Genomic DNA, 22,483 nt, shown 5'->3' on the forward strand with positions numbered 1-22,483 from the left:
CATGACAATCATGTGCGCTGGAACGAGTCTGGCAATATAACGTTCTCATGTGTTATTAGATTTACCAATATAATCAGTTCATGATCGTCACTAATGCTATGGCAAGGGTGGAAGAATACCTTGGTATGAAAAAGGAAGAATATTCAAATAGAGGCTTCAATTATCTTATTATACAAGAACTGGACAGCAACTGTGGCGTCCAGCATTAACCCCAGATGATAACCAACAAACCCCTTTCATTCCATGCGACCGCAAATGCAATGTCAAGTCCAGACCCAGGCGCCACCCATGAAAAGATAGTATTTTACTTAGATATGAATAGTTGGTTGAGTATTTATACATCACAAGTAATATGAAGGAGCAGCAGTTTCAAAAGCTGGCCATTTCAATATAGGTGCTGATGAAGCTGAGCTTCTTCCCCTCTTCAGTATTCATGATGCGGCGGAACTCGTCATAATTCAGCTTGGCGCCACCGCCTCGTTCAATAGATTCTCGTTCAACTTGATTTAGACGCGCCCAATAGGCTAGCTGACGACGAGAGGGGAGACTAGTCGGCTGCTGAGGCAAAGGGGGGAGTTCAGGTGAGCGATGAACGGGTGAGCCGGAAGACGGCGATGGCTTTAAAACCGGCGAGAATTTGGGTGCTGTTGCCTCCGCTTGGTCCGAGTCGTCGGACTGTGGAGCTGGGAAGGTTGTAGATCCATCAAATCTCAGACGAAGAGATGAAGCAGCGGCAGCAGCAATAGTCGGTACGGTTACTGCTTCATTAGGTCTGTTCTGCGGAAGAGTCGGATCGGCTTCTTCAACTCTCTCTTCTGGGGGAGGGACGATATCTATGTTAGGTTCTGACCCGATGTTGCTATCCACGTCGTTTTCCATGTTGTCAACTATCGAATAGCCCGAAGCATCTAGAAGATGATCCAGCTCTTTATCCCCGGTTTCAGACCGAATTGGTTCTGGACTGTGCGAATTGAAGCGCTTCTTAGGATCCACGAAAGACTCAATCTCGGCAGCCCATTGAAGACGGTCTTTACGCGTCCTGTGAGCCTCCATTAAAAGATCTTCTTTTTGCTTGAATAAGACATCCAAAAGATCATTCATCCCTTCTTTAGTTGCTTGGTAAAGGATCTCTTTACCAATGTCCCTTTCTGGTTCGGGCACGTCAAATCCACCCCAACGTTCCCCAACCGAGGTCGAGCCATTAGAACGTACGTCGTAATCATCATCTTCAAAGCGAACCTTTGAAGACGATCTTGACCGCAAAGATGGTGGTCGGGAAGATTGCTCCGGATAGACTGAGTCATCTCCGGAGTCGTGTATGTCTGTGTCTGTATCGAATCCTTCAGGTGCTGTTGCGCCATCTTCTTCGTCTGTGTAGAACTGACGACGGCGCCAGCGCTCATGGGCTGCCCTCCTCCGGGCTTCGTCGACAGTGGAAGGGCGCATGATCTCTTCCCGTTCTTCTTCTGCACCATCTTCGGCTTCCTCCTCTGGCCCCTCTTCTTCATCCTCTCCACTATCTTCTTCGTCTAGTTCTTCCTCCTCTTCTTCCGCTTCTTCCCCTTCGTTCAATTCAGGCTGTTCTTGTTCGTCATCACCTTCAGCTTCGTGCTCGCCCTCAATTCCATCCTCAGATACCGAAGACGGGGGTGACACCACACGATGAATGATGGATAAGGATCGCGGTTGTCGGAACTCTCGGCGAACAGCGGCATCACCTACAGCGGAGTACATATCACCGTAATCCGTGCCATCAGGTCGCAAAATACCTCCTCCGTCAACAATCTCCATGTCCCCGTCAAGATTGGTTCGCTTCCCCTCTCCATTTCTCGGGGCTTCTGCATTGCCAAAGTTGCCACTAAATGCCGAACTGATAGGACGTGTGCCTAGAACAATGTCGCGTGCAAGAGTCCCGTCGCCAGGACCAAAGTCCTCCTCCCATGCCTGAACTAGATCGGCACTCAACTCTTTGATAAGTGCATAGTATGCGCGGAACATGCGCAGGAAGTCTTTTCGCTCAACATAGCCATCGCCGTCAACGTCATAGCCTTTAAAGATGCGGCGCATTTTTTCGTCTATTGCTTTATTATTGAAGCTCGCAATGCCCTTGATAAATTCCTCAAAGCCAATGAGATTATCTCCATTTGTGTCATAGAATGCAAACATGCGATCGAAAATCAGACTTGGGGGCGGGGGCCTAGAGGAAGTATTCGGTATAAAACAGCGATCAAAGGTCTTGCGGTCAATAGCCATCCCTAATTTGTTAGGGTCTGCAGGCCACGTAGTATTAGCCAAGCAGCGATATTGGTCCCACAGGGCGTCAACTTCTGTGCTTTCAAAGGTGGTTTCTTTGACTAAACGTCGGGCTAAAGGTGGAGGAAGATTCTTTTGAAGCGTTTCCGGTCTTCCAGGATACCAGACTGGTCGTCCTTGACGTGGGATACCCATATACGGGGCCGGAATACGGATTTTGAGGAAGACGTGAGTCTTGTTGTGAACCTGCTGAGCTTCGCAGTTCTCGCAAAGATCAAAGTCTACACAGTTGTCGCAACGGTAACGAATCCCTTGAATAGGCATCATGCCGCAATTATTGCAAGTCACACCACGGTGTATATATCCATCCTTCTTTGCCTGATCCTCTGCAATGTGATACAGAAGATTGAGTAGATTCTGGCCCTCGCGAGCCGGCTCTCCATCAGCGTTATCGTTGCGCCAAGAGAATACGCTTTCCGTCTCAGCTCCCTCCTCTACAGTCGGATTATGTTCTTCAAGCTCCTGAGCTGGAGTCGCTGCTGATAATGTTACTCTGGTACCGAGCTGGCGACGAACACGCAAAGCTTCACCAAAAGCGGGATCCGCATTGAAATTCGCAAGAGCCCTAATAATTCCAGCATGCGAGATGCCGCGATAACTGAGCTCCCGCGTCAGATACTCTCGCTCCGGTGAGCTCTCAGGGATGGTGTGGCTAGGCGGGAAATCGAGCGCGAAGAACGACTCCAGAAAAGTATCCTCCATCATATCACGCATTCGTTCTGCATGAGATTCAGGCATCCCAACCTCAGCCATGAGTTGATTGCGGGTGGCAAGCAAAGACGGAAGGAGACCACTTTCCACCATCCGCCCATCCTCCGTCTCAATTCTGAATGTTCCGTACGCTCCATTTTCTCTCTCGAGCTGCTCGAGGTGCGCAATCGCTCGATAGGAGGGAGTGTCGGACACAAAATCATGGGTTCCGCGACGGTTTCGACGCACAATAGCACCCCGACGTTGCAGTTGGGGCGCGTTTGCAGACGAGGCAGCCTGGTTGGAATTGACATAAAATAAGCCACCCAGCAAAGCAATACCGGCAGCCGTAAAAAGCACGGCACGGTATCGAGAATATTCGTCTAGCATCACGCTAAAAACAACCCCTGGTGAAAATTGTTTTCCTGGCTGTGATATGCTTCATATGAGCGGTCAGATATTATAACGAGGCTGATCGAGCTTCTCTTGGGTGACGGCGGCGTGGATTCAAATGAGACGCTGAGGAAAAGCAAACGACATGAGAATCAGTAAGAGAAAATGGACCGAAGAGGGTAAATGCGTACGTTGCAGCATTGGGGGCTTGAATAAAGAGTAATGTCTCGATAATCCCAGCGCTGGAAAGATCAAATCGATGTTCTGAAGCTTGACATTTGCGAATATCGTCCGTCTGGGGACTTTTGGTCCTGCTCGGAGCTCTAACTGCACTAGTCCCAATTTGGCATAGAGCATGTTCCTTTTGTTTCTATATTCTACATCGTGACTCTTCTTTTATTATTTGAGGAACAATTTTCATTCTGTGCTCTATTAGAGCATATGATGTATCTCAGAGTCATGTCAGTTATGTACACGAGATCGCGTTCTATTCAAATGAAGTGCGCAGGCATGTACTCTATAAACAACCGTCATCTCTCGTGCTCACAACTATACAATGTAAATAAAAAATCTATGCATATATAAGATTGTAATCACCACGAACTTACAAAGGCGTTTTTTCATCAAAGCCGCTTCTCCCTAACAAAAAAGCTGGTGAAGAGGGCAAAGAAAGTTATGCTCATCTGGACGGCAAATGTAAGATTCGTAGACCAACCGTAAGCCTTGCGAACGATAACCTGCAGATCGGAGGGCAATGTGTCGATATATCCGAGTGATTGCCGAACGCCTTGTACGATGTGATCTATATCTGCGCTTCCGTGGAGTGCAGTCTCTAATCGATCGCGAAGGAAATGCTGCTCAACCGTGGCTGCTAGCGACAACCCAAGAACGCTGCCGAGGGAGCGGAACAGGTATGAGCAAGCTGTAACAACGGCCTGATCTTCTGGGCTTGTATTCGAGACTGTTGAGTAGATATCAAGTTTTAGTGAATTGGCTTGTTAGGTTTCGTTGTGTTGGCACAATGCATAGTACTTACTAAGTCCAATCAAAGTTGTGGTGTTGCCTATTCCATTTCCAAAGGCAGCTATCATTGCACCGAGGATTAGGAAGCGATAGTCATCCGCGATGGCGCCAGAAAAGAGGAAGAGAACGATTGAGCCACAGAGCAGGAGTGAGTATCCAAATACGGTTATTCCATAGTACTTTCCGGTCCGTTTCATCACATAGCCTGCGGACAAGGAGCCTGATACGCCGAGGATGATTTGCGGTATGAGTCTGAACCCAGCAATGCTTGCAGGAACACCATCGACGGCTTGAAAGTAGAGCGGAATAAAGAATAGGATGCCCATGAAGGCCCCAAAACCAAAGAAATTGCATGTATAACATGCGAACAGGTTCCGGTCGAAAATTAGATGGCCAGGAGCGAAGGGTTCAGTTGCGACAAACTTCTCAACCAAAATGAAAGCAATGAAGAAGACGACTGAGACGGTCAAAGAGACATAAGTTATCGGTATGTTCCAGGAGACGTTACTTCCCCTGTCCAGGGCAATAGAGAAACCTAGGACAGCTATTACTAGGACAGTAGCCCCGAGAAAATCAATGCGTCGCAGTTTGGTACGCCAATCGCCCGTGTCGGGGCTCTCGATGTGCAGTGAGGCACTGACCACAATAAACGCCATGAGGCACAGCGGTGCTTGCGCGATAAAAGCCCTGGTAGACGTCGTTAGCAGTGGGCGTTTGACTCAATGTATTCTGCCCTAACTTACCAACGCCAGCCAATGTAATCAGCCAGTATACCGCCTATTCTTTCGGTCAGTATTTCTATGCGCCAAAGGTTTGCCCTGACCACAGAAATGCTTACCCAGCGGTGCGCCAATACTAGATCCAGAAGCATATACAATGTTAATGATTCCCTGCCAGAGACCCCGATCGCGCAGAGGCACCAGGTCGCTTATAAGGATGCTAACAACGGTCGTCATGCCACCACCACCAATTCCTTGATAAACCTGAGAGAAGCGTAAACATGGTGTACACAAAAAGACCCCCCTTTAAGTGCCAAACCACAAAAAGACCATACATACCCTCGCTGCGATCAATTGATTGATACTCTGAGCACAGCCGCAGAACAAACTGCCAGTTCCGAAACAGACATAGGCAAAGAGAAGACATGGCTTTCGACCGAAAATGTTGCACAGTTTGCCATACAATGGCTGAAATGAGCTCAAGGTCAGGAAGTACGAGGTCGCGATCCAGCTTGTCAAGTTCAAGGCATTTAGATCGCTGCCAATCTTGCCATAGCTCGCGACGATGATAGTCTGGTCGGCGGCCGCCAAAAAGACCTGCACCAGTTGCATACTATGTCAGTCGAAGAAGTTACGCAAATAGCTAGCTACTGTGTTTAGGAGACTTACTCCTATTGAGATTGCTGGAAAAATATACTTCAAGGTTGCGCGTGATTCTTTTTGACCTTCATCGGGGTCCTGCGGGCTTGAAATGGTACCATTGGAGGCCACGCTCTCAGCGCGCAGCAGAGGAGTGTTCTCTGTTGCAATTGCAACTGGTTCCTCGGCGGGCATGTTGGCTGGATGACTCAGTCAACTTGTGTGACTGGTCAACTGGTTACAAGTAGCCAAACGGAATGGACTAAGCGATTATCGCACTGCTTAATTGACCGTCCAGAGGCAGCAAGCCATCATCAAGCAAAAGAAAAAGAAAAAAGCGTAAACAGAATAACAAATTCGAGCAAGACAGGCTAGCACGCAAGCTGATAACGGATTGACTACGGAGTTAACTAACGCTGGCCAATCGCGGCGTTGGGCGGAGTTCGGAATCCGGAATTCGGATATCTCAGCGAACATTCACATAAAGCACTCATCTACGCATCTACTCATCTCGCCTTGGCTGTTGTGTGCATTGGCTTAGCAACAGGAATATAGACCTAGCATACAGGGTATATAGATGCTTATAATTTTGCGAAGAGCTATGCAATCAAAAGCAATCTAAGTTGCTGACTCGTCGTCATGTAAAATTATGTGCAAACGTTTCCACTAGTCTCCATCACGAAGCTGCTGTCTCGACCGGCTGAGCAGCCTCTGGCATGGGAACAGGCCCGCCGGGAGAGTCGGGCAAACGAGCGGTCAAGACCTCGACCCCGTCCTCCGTAACCAGGAGGGTATGTTCAAACTGCGCGGACAGTGAACCATCGCTAGTGACACTTGTCCAATCGTCGGGCCAGGTCTTGTCTCTGTGTGTGCCGATGTTTATCATGGGCTCAATGGTAAAACACATGCCCGGTTTGGCCGCGCCGATAGTCTTGTTTTTAGCGTAGTGAGGAATATTCGGTGCGCAGTGGAATAATTGGTTGATACCATGACCGCAGTAGCTCTTCACAACGCTACATTTACGGCTCTTGGCGTGCTTTTCGATTAAGTTGCCAGGGTCCCGGAAAAGCATGCCAGGCTTGACCAGCTTAATGGCCTGCTCTAGGCACTCTCGAGAAGTCTCAACCACTCTGACAGCATCGGGGTTGGTCTTGGCTTTATCACCGACATAGTATGTCTCGTTCAAATCGCCATGGAATCCGCCATGGTATAGGGTCACATCGATGTTGACAATGTCGCCGTTCTGCAAGGGCCGCTGATCAGGAATGCCGTGGCAGATAGTCTCATTGACCGACGTGCATACTGACTTCGGAAAATTGACGTAATTGAGAGGTGATGGATACGACTATCGGTTTTTAGAGGTTAGGTCAGATTATTTAATTTAGATAGGACGGGCGTTCCTACGTCACGTTCCAGGCAAGCCTTGTGGACGACTTCATCGATGTAGTCCGTGGTCACACCCGGCCTCAGCTCTCGAGCTGCGATATCCAAAACTTCTCTAGCCAAACGGCATACTTTCCTCATTGCGTCCTGCTCTTTTTTGTTCAAAATCGTGATGTTGTGTCGACCGGCGAACTTCTGTTCGGACCGCGGAATACCATCGTAGGCGTAATCGGGGTGCGGGATCGAGGATGGGACGGTGCGGCGCGGCGACAGGGGGTACACAGGGCGCAGTGATCCGGTAAAGGGAAACGTGGGGAATGGGTTATATTGTCCGGTTGCTGGATCTGGTTCAGAAACTACCTTCGGGATGAAAATATTGCTGAGGATATTACTCTTGGTTTTATGGATGGTCTTGTGGGACCCCTGCAATCGGTTAGATAGACAGTAAGAGGGCGGAAGAAGAGTGCGATGCGTACCCAGCTACGCTTGAAGCAATCCTGCGAGCAGAAGAAACTGTCAGTGCCCACCTTCAGACAGGTCGGACACTGGAGGCTCCCCGCATCGTTGGAGCATTCAAGGCCGATGCATTTCCGAGGCGCAACAGCCGCTGTCATGGCTGGAAAATGGGAGAGACGGGAAATGGAATGATTGGAGAGTAAAGTTACTTGTAACCGAGAAGTTATCGAACTGAACTTGCAGCAGTAGAGAGAGAGAGAGAGAGAGAGAGAGAGAGAGAGCAGAAAAACGAGGGTCGTGATGGATAAAGCAAAGCCGCAGCGAGAAAATTCGGAGACGGCAGCGGGACTTGGCACCCGACCCGCTCCCGCACATGCGGCACTTGCCTGATTAGATAGGCCGCGGGGGCCGCCACCATCCTCCGCAGATCTCTGGTTTCTTTTTTCAGCCACCGACACGTGCCTTTCTACAATTGACTTGGACGGCCAAACAATGACATCCACCGCAAAGCAGAAAGTGGTCATTGTCGGCGCTGGCCCAGTCGGGTCTCTGGCGGCCCTCTACGCTGCTTCTCGAGGGGACGATGTCGAGCTATATGAATTGCGCGGGGGTAAGAATTCTCTCTTCACATCTTCTGCTTGCGTCTTCAGACATGCACATTGGGTGCTTTTTCACAAGATGATGGATTGCCTATGCTAGATGAATTTTGCAAAGAAAGTATCGCTAAGCTGATTTGACTGATCATAGATCTCCGCGATCCGGCGACCGTTCCTCTAAATTTTACCAAGTCGATCAACCTCGCCCTCTCAGAACGAGGCATTAATTCCATGAACCTCTCGGGTCGCAAACATGTGGTCGACATGATAATGGACCAAGCAATTCCTATGCATGGACGGATGATCCACGGAAGGAACTCATCTGGGGAGTTATGGCAGGCAGCGCAAGCTTATGATGTGCATGGACGAGTAAGGCGTCTATGACCGGCATCATGGTATCGTGAACCAGTATTAATATTGATGATTTGATTGCTAGGCCATCAACTCGATTGATAGGGCGACGTTGAATAACGCTCTTCTCGATGAGCTTGAGAAGACGCCCAATGTGAAACTGTTCTTCAACCACAAACTCACCGGTGCAGATTTCCATGCGCGCAAGGCTTGGTTCGAACGAAAGCTACCTGAAGGTCAGCAAAGCACTGGCCACATCCATACAGACAACAATAGCTCGGTCGACTTTGACAGGGCGCCAGAAGTTGAGGTACAATTTGATTATCTCGTTGGTGCCGACGGCGCACATTCCGCATCGAGATACCACATGATGAAGTACTCTCGAGTGGACTATCAACAGGAGTATATTGACACGCTATGGTGCGAGTTCCGTATCGAGCCCACCCAAGAGGGAGATTTTCGTATTTCTCCCAATCACTTACATATTTGGCCTGGCACGGAATTCATGTTTATTGCCCTGCCGTCCCCGGACAGGTCGTTCACATGTACCCTCTTCGCACCGGCAGATCATTATGCCCGCTTGGGAAACACGCCAGAACAGCTGTGTAAATCTTTCCAGAAATACTTTCCGGGAGTTTCCCCTGAGTTGATTTCTCCCGACGATCTCTATCGACAGTTCACTGAAAACCAACATCTCCCATTGATTAGTATCAAATGCAAGCCTCACCACTATGGCTCAAGTGTGGTCATTCTCGGGGATGCCGCGCATGCTGTTTTGCCTTTCTATGGACAGGGGCTAAATGCCGGACTGGAAGATGTTAGAGTTCTCTTTGAGATTCTCGATGCACATGGTGTATATGATAAAACTTCCAACGAAGATCTCAGAGTTAAGGCTCGAGCTGCGGCTTTCAAGGCATACACGGAAACGCGCGTGGCAGATGCGTACGCAATTAACGACTTGTCTAAAGGCAATTTTATTGAAATGCGGGCAGGAGTCAATTCACGTTGGTACAAGATCCGCAAATTCATTGAGGAGAACATGGACCGTTACACACCACAATTAGGCTGGAGGACTCAATATTCGCGAGTGAGTTTTAGTAACATGCGGTACTCGGAGATTGTCAAAGCCGTCGAGAAGCAGCGTTTTCTTCTCACCGCCAGTCTTGGAACGGCATGTGTGACGACGATCGCTGCAGGGCTTGCTATGGGAGGGACTATGATTTGGAAATGGCCGGGACATTTCATCTCACGTCGACTGTTGGAATTATTCTCGGCACTGACTCAATAACACGCCGAAAAGGTGTCAACCACAGCACCATAGCTCGTCCGATCTGACACGAATTTATTAAAAAAGGAACAATTCTAAAAACAATTCTTCGACTCGGTGGTAAGCGAATGATACACACGGGCGGCCAATTTTGTCCCCTCTTTTTTTTTTTTTTTTTTCCTTTCCTTTTTCTTTCTACGATCTCAGTTCTTTGCTGCTTGGATACTATCTATTTCCTATGCGATAGAATTCACTTTTAGCACGAACCCTCGTGGGGGCTGTACATATTGTATGATTATTAGAAGATCATCTCATTCGTTGTTGCATAGATATAGCAGTGATTCTGAGAAGGTTTGCGACGTATATTAGTGTGACATCAATAAAAGTTTACTTGGTAATTAGAAAAAGCAGAGAGAACTATTTGATATTATACCTAGGTATGCTTGATGGTCAGATCTCTTATCATGCAATCTACTCACTTGTCCCAATGTGACAAACAGCCAGCTTGATATGGAACTTGGTGGATAAAACAATTGAATGAATTATACTTATTATATTATACTAATGCAAGAGACTTAACGCAATGCCTAAATTACTGCCGCCAAGAACAGCAGCAAGTACCAGACGATCCAGAACCCCAGACAAGACTCCCCTGCTTGACGCATATACTTCAGGTCCTCTTCTCCCAGTTCCGGAAGAGTTTGACCTGCCTTCGCTACTTCCCACAATAGCCATCGAAAGTCTTCAAACTCGCCATCACTCCCACGTTCTACCACCGTCACGGCCCTTAACCTCAACAAATCCGACATGGACGCGACAGAGCCTTCAAAGAAAGACTCTGTCTCGTGGATCGTTTCGATGCAACCGTCGCCGATCTGTATTATGTCTATTCGAACTCGGAAGCCTTGCGGTGCATCGAAAGCAATCTTGCCGTCGGGTTCGATCGAAAAGTTAGGGGCGCCGGCCGTCACTGCCTCCCAGATATCGATTAGCACGCTGGGAGGCGCCGCAACATCCACGTCTTCGGTTCGTAACAAGGAAGAGTGGGTAATGCTGGCTGTGCCGCCAACTAGGACAAGTTGGCGGCGTTGTTCGGGTCGGACTAGGCGGGTGGTTGCTCGAAAGGTCTCAAAGAGACCTTCTCGCAGTGGTGCAGTGATGACTGAATTGGACTTCGGCATATTGTGGAAGTAGGAGACGAAGGCAGTATGGTAGGACACCTGTCAGTTATACCATAGATTAGTTCTCGGTATCTTTAAGATTGGATGTGCAAGATTGCACAATTCGATACATGTCAATATCCATCGGGACTTACTGAAGTATATGCTGTGAAGAGCAAGCAGGGAAGGTCTGGGGCGTTTTGAATCGTCCTGCTTCATCGTGTTCGTATCAATCGGACCCCGTAATTATACATCTATAATTTTTGATAGCTTCTCCATGTCGATATTGGTTGTATTCAGAATGGCTTACCCAAAGCGATGCAGGATTGCAATATCTGATGATATACCGGGGGAGAAAAGGTCTACTCTACTTCCTACTTTGATCTCTTACATTCTGTCTACGAGCTCTGAATCGTACTTACTTCACGAGATAGTGCTCGTGAGGAAGGCGAGAATCTCATCTGCAGCGGAAAGTGTTCCAGTCGAGTTAGGGCTACCCTCCGGATTTGTATACAAAGCCCCAAAACAGGAAGTTGCACGATTCAGTCGCTATCAAAGGAAGCAGATACTCACTTGTCAAACTATGCTCAGCCAAGTAACCCAGGAAAGAACTGCAATGTACCTGGAGGTACTACGGATCATTAGGCTCAGACTTCAACCGATTTAGGGTTTGGTTACCTAGCTTCTGCATCACATGACTAGGCATCCAACCTAGGTAAAGCTACATATCGGAGGCAACCATCCGTTGATGCATCATTTCTATTTTACCTCTTCCCGATTCATATCTACGAGATTGTTATCATAGACCTACAGGATTTTCAAATCTTATTGCTTCATCAAACATCCAAACCGTTTACGAGCTCCCGAAGGGCCAGACAGATCGCTACATCAAACCACATATCACGATGTCGCAGAACGTCAGAACAAGTTTCTTAATCATGTCAGACACGCATGGGCATCGGCCGCTTTCGGGTTCGTTGTCAGAACATATCGACGTCGTTATTCACTGTGGCGATCTTACGCAGGAATCAAAGATCGAGGAGTTCCAAAGAACGCTGCAGTATCTTCAAGAGATCAAGGCAGATCTCAAGTTGGTGATTGCTGGTAACCATGACTTCACAATGGATGTTCCGGCTTTTGAAAAGATGGTTGCCAATGCTAAGCCGGCTTTAGAGCCGGAGTTGGTGCGGAAGGCGTACGGTGATTATGGCGAAATTAGAAAGATCCTGGCTGCAAATGCAGAAGCAGCTAACATTACTTTTCTGGACGAGGGCTCATATGAGTTCACACTTCGAAACGGTGCCTTGTTACGTGTATACGCTAGCCCTTTTACCCCATCATTGAGTGGCGACTGGGGATATCAATATCACCCAAATGAAGGCCATAATTTCAAAATCCCAAACGGTATTGACATAGTGATCACCCATGGGCCTCCAAAAGGCATCCTTGACTATACAGACTCAGGTCGCAGAGGTGGCTGCCCTGATTTATTTCAAGCTGTTGCCCGTGCAAGGCCTCGACTACACTGCTTTGGGCACATCCATGAGGGTTGGGGAGGGAAGTTGATTACATGGCGAGGGAATATGCCTGCGACTTCAGTACCTTCTCATTTTACCCATATCAATCATTCCAAGTCCACTGTCTTGAGCAACATTTCGCAGCTTGAAACTGCATGTGAAAGCAGCGACTTGGCCTACCTACCAGCCGATTGCGACTTCAATGAATCGAATTTACAAACAATTTTTATCAATTCTGCACTTCAGGGGATGACTGACATTACTCAAATACCGTGGATTGTTAACATTCTACTCCCTCCTACCTAGTTATCGAACGACAGGGTTTGAGGATAGGGAAGATTTGGGTCAGTTTGAGTCAACAATGACTCCACTATCTCGCATTATTTGGACTACCAGACTGGTCATTATGAAAAGCTAATCATCGATAAGAATGCACCTCTCACTCATATGCACATAGAAGTGGCAGCATGGAAAGGGACAACTTATCAGCTGGCGAATTCTTGTTGTAGACTCTGAGCAATGCTACAAATAACAGAAAATTGCCATGGGCGATTCATTGTCTGGAATTTTGATTGCAGCCAAATGACGAAGCATGAACAAGGGACTCAATTCACGTAATAGCTCATCAGGTGTTTGCGAGCTTTTAGATAAACAGAAAAGCATATTATCTACCATCGTCTGTGGGTGTAGGAGTTATTGGTATACAACGACATATAGATCTTCAATTTTAGCATTTGAACACTGTAAAGAGACTTCCTCGACTGTAAAGCAGATGACTATCTGGATATATTGCTAGTCCAATTTGCGTAGTCGACTTGTTGGCAGACTTCTTGCTGGGTGCTCAGTGAGCCCGACTGTGAGCGCCCTCATAGAAGCGGCGAGAAAGGAAACACTCATCCGGCAAAAGAAATATGGTATATGGTATATAGAGCTACCTAGGTGCCTATTTGGGCCACCTGTACACATTGATATGGGATGATATTCAATTGTTGTGCATTTTTATGCGCGATTCATGGGCTGAATCTGCCATAGAACTCAATTCAAGCCACTTCGTGGTTTGCTCCCTCCGTTTCCGCCGCTCCCTCATTTAAAAGGCTGTCATTAGACAAAAATGACCGAGTATGCTGCCTGATTCCTGGTGTCGATTTTTTTGTTGAGTCCTCCATCCAATCAAGATTTTGAAAGAGGGAAGTCTATATATAGGTTGTTAGTTCTAGACTTGGCTTATTTGTGATTCCTCAAGATACCAAATAAAGGCGATATTGCATAGGCGATATATAATGTTCGAGATGAGTAGGAGCTAACATAATCTGCATGGAACAATGTAGTTTTCACCCTTGAAGCGTTCCAATTGAGAATTCCACACATTGCACATGAAAGAGACAAAAGATGACATATACTATGAAGGGAGGCCGTCACGGGTATCGTTACAAAACGCGATGAGAGATACTTTTGGTACCAACTCTTATCCAATCCTCCTCTCAATTCTCTTCAAGAACCCATTTACTTTGCTGTCTACCCTGACCATTCCCTTCTCAATCTTATTTCCACGGGGCTTAGGGGTTTCATTGGAAAACCTGGGGTTTTTGAGCTCAGCCTCTGTTGGGCGATAAACATGGTTGTGGATGTCATATTCGGTAGCTAATTGCCCGTATTGATTTTGATTGTGTTGGGCATACGAGTAGTTGGAGTAACCTCCGATAGCAACGCGTATATCTTGGGAAGCATGGCCCTGGTTTTGAAGATAGTCTTGATATTGCGGATGGTGGGAATGATGAGCATGTTGCTGTGGCTGTGATGGTGTTGGTGGCGGTGGTTGTTGCTGTGGCTGCGGAGTCTGGACTTGCTGAGGGAGTGTCTGAGATTGCTGGGAATCATAAGAATCGCGAGAAAAGAGATGAGCGTTAGGGTTTGGAGGGGGCGGTGCGAAGCTCATGCCCCCAGCTTGGGTTGGCGGTGGACTTGCCACTGGAAGAGCCGTATAAACTGGAGGTCCCGGAAGATTCGACGATATGGATAGGCTACGACTTGGAGATGGAGAGTTGAACTGACTGCTAGCCGTATAGTTCGGTGGTTGAGAGAAACCGCTAGCAGCCGGTGTGGAAGGATAATACTGAGGATGATGATCCGCCACGGCTGCCGCGATGAGGCCGGTGCCTCCATCTGCATCTTCAGGGGGAGGGGTCTTTTCTCTATGCTTGATGGGTTCTGGAGCAGCAGGAGCAGCAGGGTTGTAGGCCAGGGGTGTATAATCCGTTTGTTCTTCCTTAGGCGCTTCCTGAACAGTCTGGGCAGGCTCTGAACGGGAGTCTTTGGTCTGTCCATTCTGATAGGCAGGATCGGTAATGGCAACGTTTTCCAACTTCTCTACTACCGTGCTCACTGCAGGCTCTTCAACGACTTCGGACTGCGCCTGGCGGTCCGATTCTAGCTGTTGTGGGAGAACTCGCTCCGCGGCATCTAAGAATTGATCCGCATCTTCACTAGTCCAGAAATATATGTCCAGCGTGTGCAAGCGAAGGCTACGCTTACTCTGCCCACGAGGATCGGTAAACGGAAGAAGCCATTGTTCCTGGCTCCCGTCGGAGTTGTGTGCCGATACAGGGGAGTTCTCAACTTGGGAGCCGACCGTCATGGTACACAACGTTGGAAATCTGGTTGAGTGTACGATGTGGACATTGTCGAGAACTATTACGATTTATTCTTAGTCCTGGGATGGATGTTTAAAGACGTTTGAGCGGACTTGACAACAGACCTCCGTTAAAGGCGTCCTGCTCATTTGTACCCGGGTTGTTTGCAATCTCCAGTCTTGCACTACCCCGTACAGCATCATGATATACGTATAGATACGAGCCTTTGTCGAATCGGTGGTATACTGGATTAGGGGTAGGAATCGTGAAATAGTAGTGGACGTCCGCAAAGCTAATGAATGCGGAGGAGACATTGTCAGATTGCGCAGGTCCAAGTCCTGATTAGTATGCAGAAGCACTCACAGCGTCAGCAAACGGTCTTCACCAGGAAAGGGAGGCATATTGCCAGAGCCGATCAGCCAGGTAGTTGCGAAGTTTACAGAGAAAGTCGCAAGCGCAACTTTCCCGGGCGAGAATGGCCTCCCATTATATGCAGATATATATAGCAACCAACATAGAGGGGCCACAGCGGGGATCGTACCTCCTGCAGGCTGCAGAGCTCTGCTACCTTCTGAGCGCCAGAGAAGCCATTGGGCAGTGCTGGGCGGCTAACGCTGCAACCTGGATGGCTGTCGAGGATGCAATGGATGTGATGGATGTGATTTGCTTGCATTGGTTGACGCTAGCAAGCCGATCCCGTGATGCCGCTCGTGATTGGCCCGCGGGCTTGCAGTGCGCCGGAGCGGCAGAATCCTTTTTCCGAGCTCTTCCGCTCTCCAGGAAAAAAACACCCAAAGCCGACATCACGCAGCGCAAGACGCCTCAATCGACCATTCGTTCACTTTCCACCTTCATTCCATCAAGGCCATCGGCCTGGACCTCACCTCCCGTCCATCCATCATGTCTCTCAACAACCTTGCGCACGTGTTCTCGCACCTTAATAATGTCACCAAGGCCCGGTTAGGCCTTACATCCATAGTCAACTCGAAAATGCACCTCAATCTGATTCTTGCGATGCAGCAACAAGGTCTTATTGGCAGCGTTGTTCGCGGCGGAAAATCCCCTCCGGCTCCTCATCTTATCCTGGGACAACCGACAGGGAGCGGTGAATTGGTCGAGACTGAACCGGTCACGCAAGCAAACATTGCATCCAGACGCTTATGGCTTGGTTTGAAGTACTGGCAGAGCGAGCCAGTTCTCGGCAAAATAACCGCAATCAGCAAACCCAAGCGCAGAATTAACATTGATGTCGCGGGTCTTCGAAAAGTTATTCGGGGCTCTCGAAGTGGTCCCGTAGAAGGATTACGGTCCCCTGGAGAATGTCTCTTTCTAGCAACCGATCAGGGTGTGCTGGAAGCGCGACAATGTGTCGAGAAGAAGGTCGGAGGTTTGGTTTTGTGCCGAGTTGAATAAAAACAAGAAACAAACCTCGAGCAATTTTGTTTTGTGCATCAATCAGGAGTTGGATGGTTACGCCTTTTTTTATTTTTTATTTCTCAACAGAAGTCATGTGGATTTAGCGACTTCAAGAGTGTATATCAATCATATCGCACGTCCCTTGTAATTTTTCTTTCCTCCATGTATAATAACCCTCTTTTCCCTTCAGTTATGTGAAACTATGTCAATTGAACTGGTCACCGGGTCCCTTATCCGTCACGAATGATTCACGATGCGATATTATTCGAAGCTTTCGGTTTATAACTAGTCATATTATGCCCTGCCGAACAGGTTCAAGATAACACCATCAATGATATATACAGCTTTCAAGTGTGAGACTCTTGTGATCGTCCCTGTTTTTGAAAAGACACACTTCGTTATTTCAAGTGTGTTGCTCCATAACTAAGCAAACGACAGGTAAAGACTCAGTGCAATTGACATCCACCTTCCCGAGATCTACATCTGCATCGTGTTCCGCAGCCATCCATACATCCACCGAGTCGGTGGCGAGAGGTTGTCGTAGTGAAGAGACGAAAGAATTGCGAGGGTCTCAAGCAATGACACCGGGATTCTTTCAACCCTCGGAGACTGGACTTTCCCAAGGTAGTAGCCGTCTATGCGCTCAACATAAGGGAACAGCAGGACCGGCCATTTTGGGTACTATGTGTGCAACAAATATTCTCAAGTCTGGAAGGTGGTGCCTGGTGGCAATGCATCGAATCATACACTGACGGCGATATGCTTTGCCATTGTAAGAGTGAAATCACCTTATTGCAAGCCTCAAAGGTGATTTGAGTTGAGCCAACGACTTCTTGAAAGGGTCAGGGATAGCTGAGCGACGTATAAGCCAAGGATTTGTTGAGTGTGATTGTTGCGTGCAAAGAGGATATTGATTTTGCTCAGTATACAGCGAGATAATTCTGTCAAAATAACGTTATGACTCTGGAAACTTGCAATAGTGATTCTATAACATATACAGCTTAGCAGGGAAATATCTGTCAGTTTACGGCGTTTACGCCCGCTTATGTTCCGATTTATCGGCAGTTTGACCCAGAGATCGGCAGTGTCAGCCAAAGATTTAAATTTTTAATATTGTCATTCAGGTACCCAGAATGAAGGAAAAGCCACCACGTCCAAGTCGACGGGGCACGGAGGCCTGAGGCCGTAACTTAGCCCTAAATTGGCGGACGGATGGGGGCGTCGCTTACGCTAACCTCAGCCTTGCTCAACCTCTTCTTCGAATACGAACTTGCCATTGCTTCTCCACGCGTATGAAGCTTTTTCTCGACCTTTTCTACGGACTTTCCAACCGAGATTATGTCTGTCATAGTTCAGCCTACTCCCAAACGCGGCCTGGTGGGCTCCACCAGATACTAACTACAGGAAAGCTGGGCAATTTGTACCCAGGTACCTCATCGCCAGGATGGACTTATTTATATATCAGGATGAAACCCCATAGGGAGGCAAAAGTTCTCTCGAAATCACAAAGCACCAAGGTCTGACCTTTTGTCCTTCGTTTTTGTCGTATTTTTATTTCCCACACTCTTTTGAACAGTCACTCTTTTTCAAAGGCAGCTAAGAAGGCTGTTTCTCTCTGGTCTACTGATAGAAAGAGATTGCGAGAGGCTACCAATCCTTGTTTGCTAGCATGGTGAGGGTCTCAAACATGGGAAGTCGTCTTCCCCTGCTCGCTCTTCTTTTCCATCAGATCGTCCCTGTGATCTCGACAGTGGTCGCATCAGTGTCGTGCTCGGAATCTGTAGCCCAGTTCTTTGATAACCCTAGTTTCGAAGATGGCATCTCTGACTGGACGGTGGCCAACATGTACGCTCAAACTTATGGTGTGGTCAAAGCAGGCACGTCTACTGCTAAGTCTTCGACCGCTGAAGATGGGGCGTATTACTACCAAACAGGAGGTTACACCCACGACTTTAAGATATCCCAAACAATCACTGGGCTCACAGTTGGCAGCACCTACACTGGCTCCTACTGGCTTGAGAGTTTTGTGCCGACTACATATCTAAGTGACTGCTGGAACTATGTATATCTCGACTCGACTTCCAATGAGATTCATTATGAATCTTTTAGCTTGAACTCGGCATATGAAACCTGGCAGAAGCATTCTTTCACATTCACAGCTACTTCCACGAGCCATGATGTGATTTTTAGCATGGATTGTGGCTCAAGTGATAATGGTGCAGCTTGGAATATGGGCTGGGACAACTTCCAGGTCACCGGTCCCAGAAGCGTCTGCACAACTTCCTACTCACCTGTGTCGACTCCGACACCAACGCCTTCATCAAGCCCTGTGAGATCGTCATCGGCAGTTATCTCCTCATCCTCCTCGGCGGTTGCCAGCTCATCTTCATCAGCTGTTAGTCAATCATCATCGGCCATTGTGTCTGCATCCTCCTCAGCAGCTATCAGCCCATCTTCTTCAGCTGTCGTCCGTCCGTCCTCGTCAGCTATCATTCGTTCTTCCTCGTCGGCTGTTTTTTCTGCATCCTCTTCAGCTGTCGTCCGACCATCCTCATCTGCTGTCATTCGTTCTTCCTCTTCAGCAGTTGTCCGTCCATCCTCATCAGCTGTCTCTAGTTTTTCGCGTTCTTGCTCAAAAATCCCAACTACTCGGTCTTCTTCACGGGGCATTCTTCCCCCGTCTTCAGCCCCCGTACCGTCTTCCTCGGCACGTGTTACCAGCTCTTCCTCACGTACCAGCCGGCCCTCTTCTTCAATTGCTGTCGTCTCGGTTTCTTCGTCTGCTTCCGGTTCTTCGGCTTTTGCCACAAGTTCCTCCTCACAGAGCTCCCACTCTTCTTCAATTACAAGCTCCGCCACGAGACCTTCAAGCTCTGGTGAAAGTGCCTCCACGTCATCTACCGTCCCTACGGTGGTGAATCCATCTTCCATCAGCTCAACTGGCTCGACCGGCTCTGCTAGCACGTCTCTACCTGCCAATGGCAGTGGATCAACTACTACTAGCAGCCCATCTTCTATTACCACTCAGGCCCAAAGTGGAACGAGCATTGGAGGATTCACTACGTCTACTGTTTTCAGCACACGCACAGCGACTATCACTGCTTGTCCATCCACTGTGACCGACTGTCCTGCTAGTCAGCGAACAAGTTATGTAACCACTGAGACTATTGTCGTTTCCACTACTGTGTGCCCCGTTACCGCAGCCCAGGCAACATCAACAGCTGGTTTAGGAACAAGTCCTGCACCTGGCTCAGGTTCCAACTCTGGCTCTGGCTCCAACTCTGGCTCTGGCTCTGGCTCTGGCTCTGGCTCTGGCTCTGGCTCTGGCTCTGGATCAAGCACAGGTACTGGCTCTGGCTCTGCCTTGGGATCAGGCTCTAGCACTAGCTCTAGCTCCGGTGTTGGATCCCCAGGAAGCAGTACTTCCAGCGGTATTGCCCATCCATCTTCGTCTTCATCCTTTACTACCCTCGGAGCTACATCTACTACGAGTGCAAGTGGATCTACATATACTGGTGCCTCAGTATCTCAGACGACTTTCCTTTCTGGACCTCTTGCTCTTGTTGGAGTTGCTTTGGCATCTATTGTTCTTCTACTGTAGATTTGTCATTGAATCAATGGCTTCTCTCGCACGAAAGCAACTTTCTTTGACTAGACTTGATTTCATTTTCATTTCTGTATACAGTCAATGCACCAGACTTGCCGCCTTTATTGACCATGTACCTTCTTTTAATATACATACATACATACATACACAGTTACCACGTATAATTAATGTTTATACCATTGTTGAGCAAAAGATTGGACATTGATAAGTTATCCTATTTATCTTTCAGTAAAACCAATATGAGGGCAGTCACGAATATGTGAGGCCTGTGCCCTAACCTACGCTGGCAATGCACTAGGTTCGACCCCAGGCTCACAGCTACGATAAACCCATACTACCAAAATATTGCAGAAGCAGGGATAAGCGCTAATTTTTAATATGTAGTTATATTATAAAAATATAAAATCTTTTATATTAGAGAATATCTAAATTAAGAAAGATTAATAAGACTTTATATATATATATATAGAGGCTAGAATATCCTCAGTATTGAGAATTAGAGATTAATTTAAGTATTATTAAACTCTTACGTTCGATCCTAGTCGATACTATTACTTGCCTTCTATCATAATCCTTCAAAGAATAATAATATGATAAGCAAAGGGAATGATATACAGCTACAGACAGAAAAACTTGCTAAAAATCAAATATTAGAGAGAAGGACCTAGTCAGTCTACAAGAACTTTTATTTTTCCAGAGCGAGTAAACATTAGACATTCTACAATTAGAAGACTAAAGAATAGAAGATTATTCGATACAAGATTATTTGAGAGTAAAAATAAAAATACAAACGACTGAAATCCGGAACATACTCCACATCTATTATATGATCTTGATGTCAAATCAAAACTTTGCTCTATCCCAGATAAACTCATTAATAAGTCAACGGCTCTTTTCGTTATCATGGCCTGCTTTCTCGCCATGCTTCACCCATTCCCCATCACGTAGGCAGCTCTATATCCGGGCCGTGAGGCTCACACCAACCATGAACAAATGTCATTCCGATGGGATTGCAACCACGAAACACAGGCCCGAAAAGAAAGCGACGAATGTGTAGTACCGTTGTCTCTAGAAATGTTAGCCCCAGCAATTGGAGGGCCAACCAGGGCGCCAGTAGAGGAGAAGGCCATGAAAACACCCATGCGAAACCCGATTTCCTTGATGGGAGAGATTGTGGCAATGAGACTTGGTCCTATAATTACGCCACCAGAGCTGAAGCTGGCGTGGCTGTGGCTGTCAACTGTATATTTGTGATATCACATTGACGTGAATATAGTCCGCTCGATATTAGGGTTTTTGAAAGCATCGGTTTAAAGTTGTTCTCTGCCGTATATAACCCCCAACATCATCTCCCAAATCAAAGTCTTCAGCAATCTCCAAGCCGTCTTCAGCCTGTGAGGATTCGATCTCCATGGAAGAAAGTACCAATGCATTTCTGGCGCACCTGCCGCCGGACACGCCGTACTATCAGTATGCTGGCATGGGGCAGCTCGAGGACTTGCCTTCCAACACCGACTTTGTGGTCATTACAGAGATTGCTCCCGATACGGTCGACAGTACTGAGCGTTTTCCTGGACGCGTTAACTACTCTCCGACTCTTCGAATCCTAATTTTAAAGATGGTTAATGAGGTGCACGAGATCGCCGCCGAAAAATTCGTTGTCATGCTTGCAATTCTAACAGAGCGTATGGCGGTGCGTCGTCGAATTACAAACCGCGGCGCAACACGGACAGAAACTCCTGGTCGGTGCAAGGAAGCAGATCGCTCATGGGCTCCGGCCTATGAATGTGGCCAAACATATCTTGAATGGCCCACTGTGGCCCTAGAAGTCGGGTCATCAGAATCAAAAGCGAAACTGGAGAAGGACATTGCGTGGTGGATTAATGGCTCGAAAGGGGAGGTTCGCCAGGGTATCGTCATCAATATTCAAAAAGCCTCCTCGAGCATCTACATTACGTCGTGGATGCCGGCCCATGACAGTTCAAATCCTACAACTGGAGGAAGTAGGAGCCGGCCCCTGAATGTCACCAGAGAACAACCACCTCGCCTAATTCAAAGTATTACGATAAATCATGGAAAGAATGGCAAACCGGCAACACTCAAAGGAGGAACTCTTACTATTCCCGCTGGCCATCTTCTTAACGATCCCACTTCGGCGACCGGGGATTTCATTTTCACAGAAGAAATTTTGCTTGAGGATATTGCAAAGCCAATTTGGGCTGCAATCGATGCAGAGAAGGGAAGTGTGGAAAGAATGGGCTGATGGTGAAAAGGCACGCCGTATACTTGGCTACGAGGCTAGGCTCGGTTTGGAGGAAGGGCT

At 47.7% G+C, this 22,483-nt stretch overlaps 10 protein-coding genes across 10 annotated transcripts; 5 read left to right on the forward strand and 5 right to left on the reverse strand.

The window, feature by feature from the left end:
• Positions 1–369: 369 nt before the first annotated feature.
• UA08_08135 (hypothetical protein) lies at positions 370–3,753 on the reverse strand (the record flags this gene model as incomplete). Its single annotated transcript, XM_020263344.1, has 2 exons — positions 370–3,410; positions 3,588–3,753. The coding sequence occupies 2 exons, from the start codon at positions 3,751–3,753 to the stop codon at positions 370–372; spliced, it is 3,207 nt and encodes a 1,068-aa protein (XP_020116584.1).
• A 266-nt stretch (positions 3,754–4,019) lies between these two features.
• On the reverse strand, positions 4,020–5,972 carry UA08_08136 (hypothetical protein; the record flags this gene model as incomplete). The annotated part of the gene is made up of 6 exons (XM_020263345.1): positions 4,020–4,357; positions 4,433–5,106; positions 5,163–5,196; positions 5,258–5,402; positions 5,478–5,735; positions 5,808–5,972. 6 exons carry the CDS (start codon positions 5,970–5,972, stop codon positions 4,020–4,022), a joined length of 1,614 nt encoding a protein of 537 aa, XP_020116583.1.
• A 481-nt stretch (positions 5,973–6,453) lies between these two features.
• Positions 6,454–7,774, reverse strand: UA08_08137 (Methionine aminopeptidase 1; the record flags this gene model as incomplete). The annotated part of the gene is made up of 3 exons (XM_020263346.1): positions 6,454–7,122; positions 7,182–7,583; positions 7,637–7,774. 3 exons carry the CDS (start codon positions 7,772–7,774, stop codon positions 6,454–6,456), a joined length of 1,209 nt encoding a protein of 402 aa, XP_020116578.1.
• A 334-nt stretch (positions 7,775–8,108) lies between these two features.
• Positions 8,109–9,851, forward strand: UA08_08138 (Kynurenine 3-monooxygenase; the record flags this gene model as incomplete). Its single annotated transcript, XM_020263347.1, has 3 exons — positions 8,109–8,226; positions 8,364–8,581; positions 8,649–9,851. The coding sequence occupies 3 exons, from the start codon at positions 8,109–8,111 to the stop codon at positions 9,849–9,851; spliced, it is 1,539 nt and encodes a 512-aa protein (XP_020116577.1).
• Positions 9,852–10,417: 566 nt separating this feature from the next.
• UA08_08139 (hypothetical protein) lies at positions 10,418–11,011 on the reverse strand (the record flags this gene model as incomplete). The annotated part of the gene is made up of 1 exon (XM_020263348.1): positions 10,418–11,011. One exon carries the CDS (start codon positions 11,009–11,011, stop codon positions 10,418–10,420), a length of 594 nt encoding a protein of 197 aa, XP_020116738.1.
• An 884-nt stretch (positions 11,012–11,895) lies between these two features.
• Positions 11,896–12,813, forward strand: UA08_08140 (hypothetical protein; the record flags this gene model as incomplete). Its single annotated transcript, XM_020263349.1, has 1 exon — positions 11,896–12,813. One exon carries the CDS (start codon positions 11,896–11,898, stop codon positions 12,811–12,813), a length of 918 nt encoding a protein of 305 aa, XP_020116739.1.
• Positions 12,814–13,972: 1,159 nt separating this feature from the next.
• UA08_08141 (hypothetical protein) lies at positions 13,973–15,538 on the reverse strand (the record flags this gene model as incomplete). The annotated part of the gene is made up of 3 exons (XM_020263350.1): positions 13,973–15,195; positions 15,263–15,429; positions 15,501–15,538. The coding sequence occupies 3 exons, from the start codon at positions 15,536–15,538 to the stop codon at positions 13,973–13,975; spliced, it is 1,428 nt and encodes a 475-aa protein (XP_020116740.1).
• A 499-nt stretch (positions 15,539–16,037) lies between these two features.
• Positions 16,038–16,550, forward strand: UA08_08142 (hypothetical protein; the record flags this gene model as incomplete). Its single annotated transcript, XM_020263351.1, has 1 exon — positions 16,038–16,550. The coding sequence occupies one exon, from the start codon at positions 16,038–16,040 to the stop codon at positions 16,548–16,550; it is 513 nt and encodes a 170-aa protein (XP_020116741.1).
• Positions 16,551–18,240: 1,690 nt separating this feature from the next.
• On the forward strand, positions 18,241–20,154 carry UA08_08143 (hypothetical protein; the record flags this gene model as incomplete). The annotated part of the gene is made up of 1 exon (XM_020263352.1): positions 18,241–20,154. One exon carries the CDS (start codon positions 18,241–18,243, stop codon positions 20,152–20,154), a length of 1,914 nt encoding a protein of 637 aa, XP_020116734.1.
• A 1,417-nt stretch (positions 20,155–21,571) lies between these two features.
• Positions 21,572–22,423, forward strand: UA08_08144 (hypothetical protein; the record flags this gene model as incomplete). The annotated part of the gene is made up of 1 exon (XM_020263353.1): positions 21,572–22,423. One exon carries the CDS (start codon positions 21,572–21,574, stop codon positions 22,421–22,423), a length of 852 nt encoding a protein of 283 aa, XP_020116735.1.
• Between the last annotated feature and the right edge of the window lie 60 nt (positions 22,424–22,483).

This window comes from Talaromyces atroroseus, assembly GCF_001907595.1.
Source record: "Talaromyces atroroseus strain IBT 11181 chromosome Unknown scaffold_13, whole genome shotgun sequence".
Lineage (NCBI taxonomy): Eukaryota > Fungi > Ascomycota > Eurotiomycetes > Eurotiales > Trichocomaceae > Talaromyces > Talaromyces atroroseus.